The sequence below is a fragment of the Artemia sp. Qi Xiang Cuo genome, chromosome 15, assembly GCF_049724085.1.
Source record: "Artemia sp. Qi Xiang Cuo chromosome 15, ASM4972408v1, whole genome shotgun sequence".
In the NCBI taxonomy this organism is placed as follows: domain Eukaryota; kingdom Metazoa; phylum Arthropoda; class Branchiopoda; order Anostraca; family Artemiidae; genus Artemia; species Artemia sp. Qi Xiang Cuo.
Genome location: NC_142808.1, coordinates 13,957,417 through 13,971,518, shown reverse-complemented (window position 1 = coordinate 13,971,518; position 14,102 = coordinate 13,957,417). Strand labels below are relative to the sequence as shown.

The 14,102-nt window shown below is 36.2% G+C and overlaps 1 protein-coding gene across 1 annotated transcript in view; it reads right to left on the bottom strand.

Moving 5' to 3' along the window:
- Positions 1–14,102, bottom strand: part of epsilonCOP (coatomer subunit epsilon) — a 35,198-nt gene that overhangs the window by 10,658 nt on the left and 10,438 nt on the right. The window contains exon 4 of the mRNA XM_089100917.1: positions 1,410–1,545. Coding sequence (XP_088957043.1) covers positions 1,410–1,545 — 136 coding nt within the window. The remainder of the gene's footprint in view (positions 1–1,409; positions 1,546–14,102) is intronic.

Genomic DNA, 14,102 nt, shown 5'->3' with positions numbered 1-14,102 from the left:
ACATGACAAAAAAATTGACACGGTTATCACTGCAATATATGACAGCTAAGGTTGAAGTAGCAATAATATTAATTGGAAGCTAATAATACATCTAGAAATAAATTAACTGTTAAATGGAGTTGCATCATAACTTGTACCATCTTTACTATTTTATTGAGAAAGAATACAAACAATTGGGTGGATATATAATGCAAACATTCTGGCTAATTGCGACCACGCCTCTTTTCGATGATATTGCGGTTCTTATATGCACATCTTGTATTTGAGAATGTTGATGAAATTTATTAGAGGGGAAAAACTCAAGTAAATAAAATAAAAACTAAAAAAAAAATCAAGTGGTACAATTTAAACATTCGTCTTCACTCTATAACAGTTACTGAAAACTGCAGTAATTGCGGGGGAAGGAAAATATATTACAGACTTTCAAATGAAGGGAGATTCAAGGATAAGTACCCCTTTCATAATGATTTTAAAGGCCTTCGACGAAAATTTAGGTCTAAAAACTCGCTCTTTCAGGTCTCAGGGAACCAAATATGAATTACCCCCCCCCTACAAATTGATGTACAACTGTATTTCCAAGCTAGAAGTAGCTATTATAAGATCAAACCAAAGCCAGTATAGGGCAGTCAGCCTAAGTTGATGCTATACCCATAAGATAGTATATATGGGTATTGGCAACGAGACAAAGAAGTTGAACTGTACCAACATCCTTTTTGATGCTCGGAGCCTATCGGTTTCGACCATTCTCAACACACCAGAGACATCTGTGACTTCACCAGAGACTTCAGACACCAGAGACATCTGTGCTACAATGCCCTCATCCTCTGAACAACTCCCTAAGTGAATAAGTTAGTTAAGGCTAATAAGTTAATTAAGTTAATTGCGATAGTTAGTTTAAGTTAATAAAAGTTTTGCTTAGCTAGGTGAAAAGATTAAGAGAGGTGTACTGGTTAGTTGGATAGACACTTTTCCAGTACTTTTTTTATAGAATGAATGACAAATTCTTCGCAATCAAGGAGCTGAAATTATGGTTCAGCGGTAGCTGCAATCTAGCAAGGAACGATCCACGGTCAATAGTAACCAAAAATTAAAAAACTTTTTAAAATTGCCATTTCTAGCTGATTCAGGAATAATAACTATTATCTAAATTAGTCTTAATAGTAAAATGTTGGTTTGAAAACAAATTTAAGGAAATTTCGAAAAATAGTCTGAAAACCCTTAAAAATGGCGTCACATCGAAACCAAATGTATATCATTGGAATCACCAAGGCCAAAAAAAAAACATTCAGGAGACTTACAATTCCCTGGCTTGAACAAGAATACTGTTCAAGAAGCGATAGGTCACTACATGCCTTTAAAATTGAATATCCAACAAAATGACAATGAAACCATAATGAAAATATAGCTACCATTGCTAAATGAAGCCACGCTTGAGACAGATTGGTTAAAACGCTATCATCGTCCATCTCTTGCATCTTCTTCAATACTTTAGTCGCCATGTCCATTCTGTCCATTTTTACGTAAACTTGAAGCATCAGTGCATTACTGGAACAAAGATATTACTATTTAAAACCAGGATTGCCACCTGTAGCGCAAAAGTACTATTATAGAACTATTTCATTAGAAGTAGCACTGTAGCCCATGGGCGTAAGGAGGGGAGGGGGGCCGCGGCCCCCCAACACCTTCAAATTTACAATATATATGGCTGAAAAAGCAGATGGTTTGGAAAAAGCAGTTGATAAAACTCCATCACACTATCGACTGCCCCCCCCCTAGACAATATGCTGCCTAAGCCCATGCTGTAGCCTTTGGTTCCCACTAGTGCGATTTTTTTTTTAACGAAAACGGCTCACGGATAGCGGATGCGGGAATTTCGCAAAAATGTTCACGCAGAAGCGGTTCACTACAGCCGTTGAAGCGCGAAGATACTATGTTATATTTAAAAAGCATATGCATAAGAATAGGCTATTTCGAATTCACAGAAGCCAAGAAAAATATTCAAAGGGCTAACCTATAATAGCCTTGACTAACTATGCCTAATGAAAAATATAAGTCTTATCTATAACATGTTTAGTTTCTCATTTGCTTGCAATTTATTGTTCTACAATCCTTTCAATTTAAAATAACGGATGCGATTTTCAACGGCTCAGTAGAAATATTTCAACGCAGCCGCTGAATCGTTGTGACGCAGAAACTTGCAGCAAAAAACAGAGGAAATTTGACGGGTCACGGAAAAACGGCCGTTATGGCGTGAAATCGCATCAGTGGGAACCCAGGGTAGCACGTGCTCATGATTGCCACCTGTAGTACGAAAATGCTATTTAGCATTATCACAGTCAATTGTTTAACTCTAGCACGGAAAATCGCTGTGAAGCACGCACATTTGGTCAATTGCAGCACTTAGGAGCTGACCGTGGTGGCAACCCTGTCTAAAACATGACAAAGTGACTGCTTTGTTGCGTATCAAACTGATATGACCTTACAAGGACGTATTCAGGAGAGCGGGTACACGCTTTGAACTCCTTCCACCTTTAAATTTTCGTCCGGCTCGTAAAAAAAGTAAAAAAAAAATATATATAAACGAATTTTTGCTCCGTTTTGTATTTTTTTTTTGTAAAACCTTCTAAAAATGAAAATCCCCACGCCCTGAAACGAAAATTCTGGATACGGCCTTAGCACCATACTTCCCTAATAAAATTTCGAACTTTTAATTTTCTTTTACGCTCGCACAATCACATCAGCTATTATGCACTACCAGAGTTACTACTTTTCTGAATTTTTTTTTCTGCAAAACCCCCTGAACAAAAATAACCCCTCCCCTCAAACAAAAATCCCGGATACGGCCTTGGGAGCTTACCTCCCTGATAAAATTTCGAAATTTTAATTTTCTTTTACGCTAGCCCAATTACATCAGTTGTTAGGCACTACCAGGGTTTCTACTCTTAATGATATATCTTTAGTCCTGGAGATACAAATTAAGATCTAGTAACTTCTCTTTGAGTAGTGATTTCTGGAAATTTCAGTGCTTTTTAACCCTCAGCCCTTTAGTCTCATTTCACTTGAAATACCATTTTCTTCTCCCTTATTATCATTATAAGTAAAATCAGCTCGTTTTCTAATTAAACTCCTGCACATAGGATTTAAATTCGAACATTTCTCGCTCCCGTTAAAAAAAAAATTCCTATTTTTCTCAATTCAATTCGATCAATAAACCGAGTTTTCACCTATATGATCGAATAAAATTTGAAGACATTAATGATAATTTCAAAAGCCAATATAGTTTCGGGTCAGCAAACGACACAACCTATATATTTCTCAAATTTAGCCTTCTTTTGCCTCCTCTTACTTAATTAATCTTATTTTAATTTATCGAAATGGTCTTAGCCTAGATTATTCACAAAATTTTTTTATAGAAAGATTATTTCATTCCGTTAGAAATTCGTATTAGTCAAATTGTTAAGGCTAATGTTCCCTATCAAGTGTCAACATGGTGTTAACCTACGCAATGTGTTTACAAATGCACACGTTCACTGGGCCAAAATTAAGATATTACTTATACTCAAGGCCGTACCCAGAGGGGGGTTAGAGAGGTTTGAACCCCTCCCGGAATGTTATTTTGAATCGTAAAAACGTAACAAAAATGGATACAAATAGATTTTTTATGTGTTTTTTTGTGTATACCCCCCCCCCGAAAAATCTTTGAGTACCCCCCCCCCCCCGAAAAAAATCCTGGGTACGGCCTTGCTTATACTTATGGCAAGAAATCCATCTAAACCTATTTTAAAAATAGGAAACCTTTTCTTTTTTCGTATGTTTCTTAAACTTCTTAAATGTTTTTTCTCAATCTAAAAAAAAAAAAAAAAAAAAAAAAAAAAAAAAAAACACGCACGACGAATTTCGAAAGTATAATTCAGTAGATGGGTAAAGCTGAATCTCATCTATCGAGGAGTAGTAAAACTTCTGTCTTACACTGAAACATTAAAAACGTAGAACTGCGGACAAATAGCAGCAGAAACTCGCAAAAGGAAAGGGAAACTACTGCTTTTAACCGGGTTTCTGGATTTGTGGATTTCCAAATTTAATTTTGTTTCAGTGAAACGAATTGGAGCCTTGTTTATTGTTTTATTTTAATAACAATTCACTATATTTTTTTTTTCGTTTGCTGATGCTTCATATGAGGGATATGCATTTCTTTACATTCCCAACAATTCAGTATCAACCACGGTCAATGATATTTGTAACTGTCGGTAACTATCCGTCGGTAAAAAATCCTGTTATATATAAACTCCTGTTATATAAATTTATAAATTATATAAATTTACAAATTTTTTTTCATAACGAAAATCCGTCAGAACCACTAACCGTCAGAACGTCGACAGTCATAACATCGACACGTCATAACATCTAAATTTTTTTAGATGTTATGACGTGTCAATTTTATGACTGTCGACGTTCTGATTTGTAGCGATTGTGACTGTCGATCCCCTGACGTGTCGATGTTATGAAGGATTTTCTGTCGATGTTATGACGGATTTTGTCCATGTCCTGACGGTAGTGGTGCTGACGTGTCGATGTCCTGACGCCTTCCCATGTTAAACCAGAGACAACTCAACAAAAAACTCAAAACCAGATAACTCAATTTTTAGTGAAAAAGACCTCATATGCAGCTGTGAAGTTTTAAGCTAAGCGGGACACCAAGTTTGAAAATAAGGAACGTGTGTGAAAAATCAGCAGAAAATGAGCGAAAATTATATATCATCAAGAAGCTCTAGAAACTGTAACATTCCTGATTGCTATAGAAAACGACAAACACTGCCATAAATCTAAGCTATGCATTAATATGAGCATTATTAAGATTATTCCAGATTCAACACCTCTATTGACTAGATTAAACTATTAAGACTAAATTTTTATTAATGAACTTACCTAAAAAACATCATTTTTTTAAGGCCTAAAAAACATCATTTTTTAATGATGTCATTAAAATCTAATAAATAAATTGATAATAAATTGATGTCATCAATTTTTTAATTGATGTCATCATTTTTTTTAAAAAAAACCATCATTTTTTTAAGGCCTAATAGTCTATCCTATTCTATTATGTTTATCCCTTTATTTGACAATTTATAAGAATTCTTTTTTTTCTGATTAAAAATAATCAATTTGATTGCTTAATTTTGCATATTCCCACTTGGCATGGGCACTGTTCTGTTTTCCTGAAGAAACAGAAAAAAAAGAAACAGGGCTTGAATGAAACAGAACAGAGCGCTTGCCCCTTATTTGGACATTGTCCGGGCATACTCCTTTTGCATGAAATACTCAGAGATCAAAAATGTCTGTTCGCTCGATACTAGCAGTAGTACGCTTAGATGCTTTACAGCGGTTTCTGACAGCTCCGAAAAGATCTCATAATTTCTAGTCTAGAAAATGAATGGGTCTCCAATATGAAAACATTATTATTTTAGTCTCTCATTAACTTCTCGTCAAGATTTTCACTTGCCACGGGTAGTACTTTTCTCTGGCGATAACACTTTTGAGAAAACCCAGTACTATTACAGGTTTTTTTTCGCTAAAAAGTGCAGTGTTTCTAATAAAGGGGTGAAAAATTGTCTTTTTACGCAAATATCGCCATCTTTTTTTCTTTATGTTTATTTTCTTTCATTTCCCGTCCTTTTTTTCCAAAATGCGTATTTATGTTTATACAGCATCTTCTCAAACTACCCGGAAATGCCCGGACATTTCGAAAATAAAACGATTTTCAGCATGAAATTGTGCAGTCAGCTCAAAGTCCTTAGTGTTTCAGCAGAGCCTATAGTTGATTTGGGAGGGGGCAGATTCTCCCTCCAGACCATGCTTTCCACTCCCCCCATCTTGACTTTGGATCTCCCCCCCCCCATTCGGAACGTTTGAACTTCGGAAGCCATCTTAAACAAAAGTAAGAAAGAAGAAAGAAGGTTAATTATATCCTAGCCAATGCGTGTCAAATTTTTTTTTTTAATGAAAATTAATGGTTTAAGGGTACTTCGCATATTTTTACGGCACTTCGCGCTAGAAAATATAGCTCTAGTCCCTCCATCAAATACATTCTTAAGTAAATTAGTAAACTGAAATTTCTCAAATTCTGAATTTCAATGAAATTTAGACTATTTGATACATACTTTCTTCAAGTATTCTCTTCTCTTAAATATTTTTTCAAAGGGATGCAAATATAAGGACAATTGCACTTTTTGGTATCTTGTTTCGAAAATTTCCGTGGCTCTGCGGCAGAAAATACCTTCTCCAATACAAACACTTGCTCTATCATATAAATTGCTACTACTTCAAACTTTTATCTCAAGAATAGGAGCGGGTATGCTTTTGAGTATGTAGCTACGTTTTTCATGGTCCATTCCAAAAGGAAAAAGGGTAGTGACAGCCTCTACTATGACTAACTATAATTACACAATCCAAGAATACTAATTTTACTTTTTAGCCGATTTCCCCTCCCCCTCCAGAATCTCTGGATCTTCCAATTTTTCAAAGGTATAATTTAAGAAAAGATGCACTTTTTGCTCCCCTCCCCAGGATTCATATAAATTCGTACTACTGTATTTATGTAAATTACTGAAAAAAGTAAAAGCTTACGGGAAAGATCTATATCCAGGTTGCAGCGGTAGCTAGCAGCCTAGTAAGAGTTATAAGAAAATGACTTTTTTACCCCGCTCTCCAGAATTCATATAAATTCGTACTACTGTATTTATGCAAATTAATGAAAAAAGAAAAAGCTTACGGGAAAGATCTATATCCAGGTTGCAGCGGTAGCTAGCAGCCTAGTAAGAGTTATAAGAAAATGACTTTTTTACCCAGCTCTCCAGGATTCATATAAATTCGTACTACTGTATTTATAGAAATTACTGAAAATAGTAAAAGCTTACCGGAAAGCTCTACGTCAAACTGAAAGATAGACAAGTAGTTTCTTTTCAAAACATTTTAAGGCATTTACGGCAGAGTTACTAACGCTGCAGGTGCTTCTTACAATTTTGAAACCTGTTGTATCCAAAAACGACTGGAGCCAGTTTTCCTCACTGAACTCTGCTATAGCTACTCTCACTGGACTAGACTTCAATAGTGCAAATGCGAGCATGGGTGCCCATAAACTAAATTTTAGGGGGGGGCTTACATGGTCTAATCATCACTTCTAGTGCTGTTTAATTGAAATCTCAAGACAAAATATCATAGACAGCGCTACAGCGCTGCCTAAGTAAAGAGCGATGTGGGCACAATATATTGTTCTTTTTAGACCAGGGCTCTTCTTATAGAAAGAAATGTCACAGGAACTTCAAACGAGCTCATGGAGGGCAACCAGCTCCCCCTCCCCCACGCCAATCACTTCCCCAAACACATCCAATCAAAATTTTGAGATTTTGTTCAGTGTAGTTTTAAGGTCCGGAAATTATGACTTTGAGAATGACAACCCCCTCCCCTACAACCCTCAGAGCAAGGGTTGTAAGTTATGCCCTGTGGGGATATAAGGTTTTTCAAAGAAAGGGTGGTCGTATAAACCTCCCAGGGGGCTCATTTGACTGGTAATCAGAAGTTCTACTGGTCTTTTTAACAGTTAAAAGTGATTGGAGGTCATGTACCCCCCCCCCATACACAACAATCATTTCCCCAAACACATTCAATCATAATTTTGAGACAGTCATTTAGTTCAGTGTAGTTGAAAGGTCCAGAAATAATGTCTTTGAGGATAACCCTCCCCCCCCCTCTATAGTCCCCCATATAGCCCTCAGGTCAAGGGTTGTAAGTTACGCCCTGGGGGCATATAAGGGTTTTATAGTAATGGTGGTGGTATAAACTTCAAAGAGGGCTAATTGGATTGGTAATCAGAAGTTATAGTGCTCTTTTTAAGAGTCAAAGTGATCAGAACACAAATAGCCCCCCCCCCCACACACACACACGTCGTATTTTCCAGAGACGCATCTGATAGAAATTTTAAGATGGCCATTTGTTGTCGTAGAAACTTCGAACAGGGCTCATTCGGTTGGTAATTGAAAGGGCTAGTGCCTTCTTTAATAGTCCAAAATGATTGGAGGGCAACCACCCCCACCCCACGTCCATCATTTCCCCAAACACTTCCAGTCAAAATTTCGAGATATTTATTTTGTTTGACTAAGTTTAAAAGTCCAGAAATTATGTCTTTAAGGATGAGACCCCTCTCCACAGTCCTTAGGGCAAGGGTTGTAAGCTATGCTCCAAGAGTATATAAGGTTCTTATGGAAACAGTGGTTGTATAAACTTCAGAGGGGGCTCATTGGATTGGAAATCGGAAGTTGAAGAGCCCTTTTTAGAGTCAAATTTATCGGAGGGAAGCTATACCCCCCCCCCACGTTGTATTTCGCCCAAACGCATCTAATTGAAATTCTAAAGTAGTCATTTGTTCAAAAATGGTCTAAAGACCTCATAACAGGGCCTTTTGGTTAGACACAATCACACAGAGTTTGGGGATAAGGCTTTGAAGTTATGCCCCGGGGGATACATGTATTTTATGAAGAGATGGTCTTGTTAACTTTGGAGGAGGCTCATTTGATTGGAAATACATACTTCTTGTTCCATTTTAATAGTCAAGCGTGATGGAGATAAAATAGCCCCCCCCCTCTCCCAGATATACTTTTTTCCCCAAACGCTTTCGATCGAATTTGTGATATACTCATTTAGTAGCCAATAGTCCAAAGAGAAAAGAGCGACGCATTCAGTAATCGGATATAATAAATATTTAGGCAGATATTGATCTAAATCAGAATAAACTATGAGCATATAACCTTTCAAGATGGTGACAAAGCAATATCTCAAGAACTATTTATAATATTAAGTTAGATCTTTAAGAGTAAGTTGTGGGGGATTTTGAGCTAGCCAGAAGGCACTATGCATATACTTTTAGTACTACAACTACAGTTACTGTAACTAATGACGCTTAGAGTATTAAGGTGAAACTTCTAGGAAGTGTTTAGGGGGCGTTCCAATTAGACGAAAAACTGTATTCATGCAGGTTTTCAAAAAGGCATATAAGCAATATCATGGGCAGCACCACCCTAAAATAGCTAGAAATATTATTGAAACATTTAGAGAAGTTAAGTCAATTCAAAATTAAAAAGTTCTAGGGTCCTTTATAAGAGTAAAAAGAGATTGGAGGACAATCAGCCCGTCTCTCAAGCCGGTTTATTTCCCAAACACATCTAGTCAAAATTTTGAGAACTATTTTGTTCAGCATAGTAAAACGGTCCAGCAACTATGTCTTTAGCGATATTGGGCATGTCAAACCCCCAGAATTATAACTATGGATTCTTATAGAAAAAAAAAATGAAAAGATATAAAATATTTTTTTTCATGAAAATGACTTTGTCAATAAAAAACGAACAGAAATTCATCAAAAAAAAACTTTTTCCATAAATAAGCTTTTCAAAGACAAGTAAAGAGCTCCATTAAGCCAAAAATGGACAGAAATGAAGTCAAGTAATTATCTAAGAGTAAAACTTAACATTAGTAGGACTGATAACCCCCATGCCTTCTCAAGATCAGGACATAATTTGCGCTTTACTGAAATCAAAATATATTTAAATGTTTTCACTTTTTTTTTACTTAAATAAGTTAAAAACTTTTTTTACTCACTTTTTTTTACCCATTTTTTTATTTTAAGGAATAAATTTCAGTATGGTATATTAAACTGACAATCCACGGTCATTTTTTTTTTTTTTAAGTAAATCCTAAGTTATGTTCTGGTCTTGAGAAGGCATGGGGGTTGTCAGCCCTAGTAATGTAAATTTTTGCTTGTTTGAGTTTCACTCGGCCAATCATTATAATTTCTGTTCGCTCTGAACTTAATGCAATTACTGATAGTGACTTATGGTAATTTTAGTTTTAGAGGATTATTTGACTCTATTTCTGCCCATTTTTGGCTTATAAGAGCTCTTTGTACTTATCTGCAAACTCATTCTATGGAAAGTTTTTTAAATTAATACAAATATATAACACCGTCATTCAGCCAGGGGGGGGGGGGTGATGCCCCCCTTGCCCCCCTCCTTATGGGCGCCCATGAAGGCGAGTTGGAGTGGGCTCTCTTTCGATTTCTGCACCATAACTTAATGTATCCATTATTAATGGGGTCAAAGATTGAGGGACCAGAAAACAATCCACAAGTGACAACCTTTCAGATATTGAAGGATCCAGATAAGCTGCTTTTTGGAAAAGAAAGATTAATTACAAAATGAAAGCTTGTCGCACAGTTCTTTTTTTTAATTCTTTAACGGGTTCGGAAACGAGACTATCACCAGCTCTAGAGATACAAAAGAGCCAAGGCCCTTCAAAGACTATGTGAACTAGACTGCTAATTGGATATGTAAGAAGAATTTACCATTACAGTAGTATTGTGCGTGGGAGAAAGTACGGTAATAGCAGCTTCTAGTACAGTCCAGTCATTAGACATAAGCAAGGGACTCCTAATAGAACCGTTGCAAATGTCAAATGTAAAAAACTATTTCCAGGCTATCTAAGTTTTTTGTAGATTTAATCATATCTAATTTGCTACTCCATCGCACTTTCATGTCAAGAGGGATACGAGAACGAAGGCCACTCTCTTTACAACATCTTTTTAAGTTTCCATGCTGGACAGTGGAAACTTTTAGTTTTCTAATTAATTTTAGCAGTTTTTCAAATGTTTGAGCAAGCGTTAAGTGTCTTCGGATGGCCTGTGCTGCAACATCGTTTTTTGACAGACCCCCAGCTCCCCACTTTTCTTCCCGGTTACTTTCGCCGCCCTCATCCGTAGACACTGCATCAGTTTCATCAGAGTCTTTAGCAAAAGTATCTTTACTTCCGGAGTTTTCAGAACAAGGAACAGAAAGGCCGTCTGAACAGTTTTTACCAGTTGGATTGGCATCTTCGACTTTATCAAAGGATTCCAAGCAATCTTCTTCAGGGATGTCATTGGCGAAGTTTCGAGCGGACTAAAATCCAAGAGCTTGTGTAACAGATGAATGAAGACAATGTTCAAAACATGAAGTTCATGAAAGTGCTCATAGTCTAGAGTCACAATGCGGAACATCTTACCTGTCAGTGAAAGCTTCCTGATTGCAACTTAGATTGCTGGAAGGATATTAGTAATCTTCTAAGATTACTAATATCCTTCCAGGGTAATCTTCCTGGGGTAATAAAAACGGATTATTTTGCAGACCAGCAGTCACAAGTCAACCTAGCCTTAATGGCAGACCGTAAAGCAGCCTTCTGCTTAACTTTTTTTCTGGCAGGAATATTTATGTGATGATGGATGGTTTCCCAGGATGGTGAAGCCCCGTGTTTTTTTTTTTTTCAAATAATATGTTTCATATCTGGCTTGTCAAACACAGAAAGTTGCAATTTGTCCTTAAACAGGGCTTTGCAGCAGAGTTTTGGTCGAGCAGCTTGTTTTGGTCAATTGTAAATAAAGAATGGTCGCTTGTCTCCTGAAACAGTATCTGTATAACTTTGCTGCTCAATTTACTGAATAATATACAGTAAGAAACAAGTTGTTTTAGTTGAACTAAACTACACCTTTAATGGCCTCCTATCTACACACATACCTACTCTCATCTGACTCCTAGGCTCTAATTCTGCCTAGATGAAACAACATAGTAGCACTATTTGATATATTAGGCACACAGAGTTCCATCATTTTACTTACATTCCAATTTTAGAATTGTATGAGGCGTAACCACGCTTCTTCACAATTTCAAATTATGATTTAAAACACTATTTTGTAAGTTCGAAAGTCTCGAATATTTTATTCTCGTATCACTAGAATAAAATCAGAAACAGAAAAAAAAACAGGTAGAAAAAAAAAACAGACACATGACGAAATAGCTATTATAAAAACAGAAACAGAACAGAACCGGTAAATAAAAAACAGGTCATCTGTTTCTGTTCTGTTTCTGTGTTTTTGCAAAAACAGAACAGAAGCAGGTGTTTTAAAAACAGAACAGAAACAGAAAACAGAAACAGTGTCCATGCTTAATTCCCACTAGTCTAAATTTGTTCAATAGCCATATTGAACATAACGGTTGTACCGCCCTATTGATGTTTGTATCATTCGACAATCAGATACAGATAAATGGATGTTACACCCGTTTAGCTGGGCTTGTTTGTAAACAAGAAAAGTTCCCGCTTGTTCCCTTTTAAAATTCAGCGTAGCAACAAAGGAGAGAATTTACGCAACGAAAAATGTTTAATAATTGAATAACAACTAAAAGAAAATCTTAGAAATAGTCCTTTTCAGTTATGAATGGACCTAAGATGGACCAAGGGACCAAAATATATTTTCATTTTGATGTCCTTGGCAATTTGAATATGTGCATTATTATATATTCATCGTATCCTTATGATTTTATTGATTTATTTATTTGAAAACTCATCACACAAAGAAGGAAAAATACGGAGTGTAAAAAAGAACAAAAACATGCCAAACACGAGGCAAACTGCAGTAAATACAGGATTCAAAACTTAAAATTCTATCCCAGGGTTTGCTCCATCTTGAACGATTTTATCATCAACGTTTCCTTAGAGTTGACAAATTTGAGCCCAGTCCTTTTCGGCCTTTTCCTCCTTTTGCCACCTTTTCCTCCTTTCCACCCTCCTGTCAGACAAAATACGATTCGCTGTTGATTCTACCGATTTTGCAAATTTTCGGGTTGTCAAGGGAACCGAAGCAGCATATATTTCAATTAGGCACCACCTTTAGATAGCACGCTACAGATGGCGTTTCCGAAATGCTGTGAAGTCTAACTCACTTTTTCCTACTACATATAGCTTCTTTGAAGCGTAACTTAGTGTTTAGTAGGTAAGAGTGTATCAAAACACTTATTAATACAAATATTCATCTTTTTTCATCGAAGAATACGGAGTGTAAAAAAGAACAAAAAAATTACGAGGCAAAACTGCAGTAAATACTTTGATAAATTTCAAGGTCATTATCTATACACTGTGTATTATCAATAAGAGTGCTCAGCATTTCTTACAAACAAGTCTTTAAGTTTTTCTGACTCGAGTTTTTCTTTTCTTTTTCTCTTATATGAAACACAAAAATATATTTTTTTAAATCTGTGTAATGCTTATGCAGTGTAAACTAAGTAAATCTGAAAATTTTCATTTTGTATTGCCATGGCCCAATGGCTTCAAGATCAATAATAAATCATTATTGGGTATAGTTTTTTTTTATGCTGTTTTACTGTGTGTTTTACGTTTTCTTCTTTTTTCAGCTGATAAAGGTTTCTGAATATAAAACCAAAAAGTATTCGGGCTATTTTTTGTCTTATTTACTTACAGAAAAGAAGTCTAAAAATTACTTCCTCGGTTCATCAAACTTTATTTATCAAAATTTAAAGTTAAATCATTCCAAACTTTCTAACCTGTAACAAATTTTTCAATAATAGGTTTTTACGGCCTTATTATACCTTGGAGCCGTGTTTGACAGAGCGACATCGATTTAGCCAGTTTAATCTATATATTTTTTTCAATAGTACTACTACTACTAACAACTCACCACAGAACCAAACCGCCATGACCAACACGGCTACGCATGCTCCTCCTCCATCCCAATCTATTGAAAATCTCCCTCTTTACACCCTCCCAGAAAGTTCCGATTTCCCTGAAATCTTTCTTTATGACATCCTCCCACCCCAATCTCAGACGACCTGCTTTCCGTTTACCCCTTGACGGTTGGCCAAAAAGAACAATCTTCGGCAATCTGTCATCCTTCATCCGAAGAACGTTCCCTAGCCTTCTCAACTTTTTCTCATTATAGCCCTAGAAAGAGGGGTAGAACCACATTTTTCGCACAGTCTACTGTTTGAAATACGGTCAGTCATCCTGGTACACAGAAATCAAGTTTAATTCCTTCTCCAAGAAAAATTCAAAGTATTATCATAATTCTGGTGCGGTGAACGGATAGAAATGAGACTATTGAATCAAACTGTTAAGTATCTTGTTTCTTTTTTGTTTTATTTTTATGCAAGTTATAGTGCAGGGTTGTCACAAGATTGCTTGTTTCAGAGGCAAGACATACCTAAAACCTTTAGGGAAATATGCACCCAAAA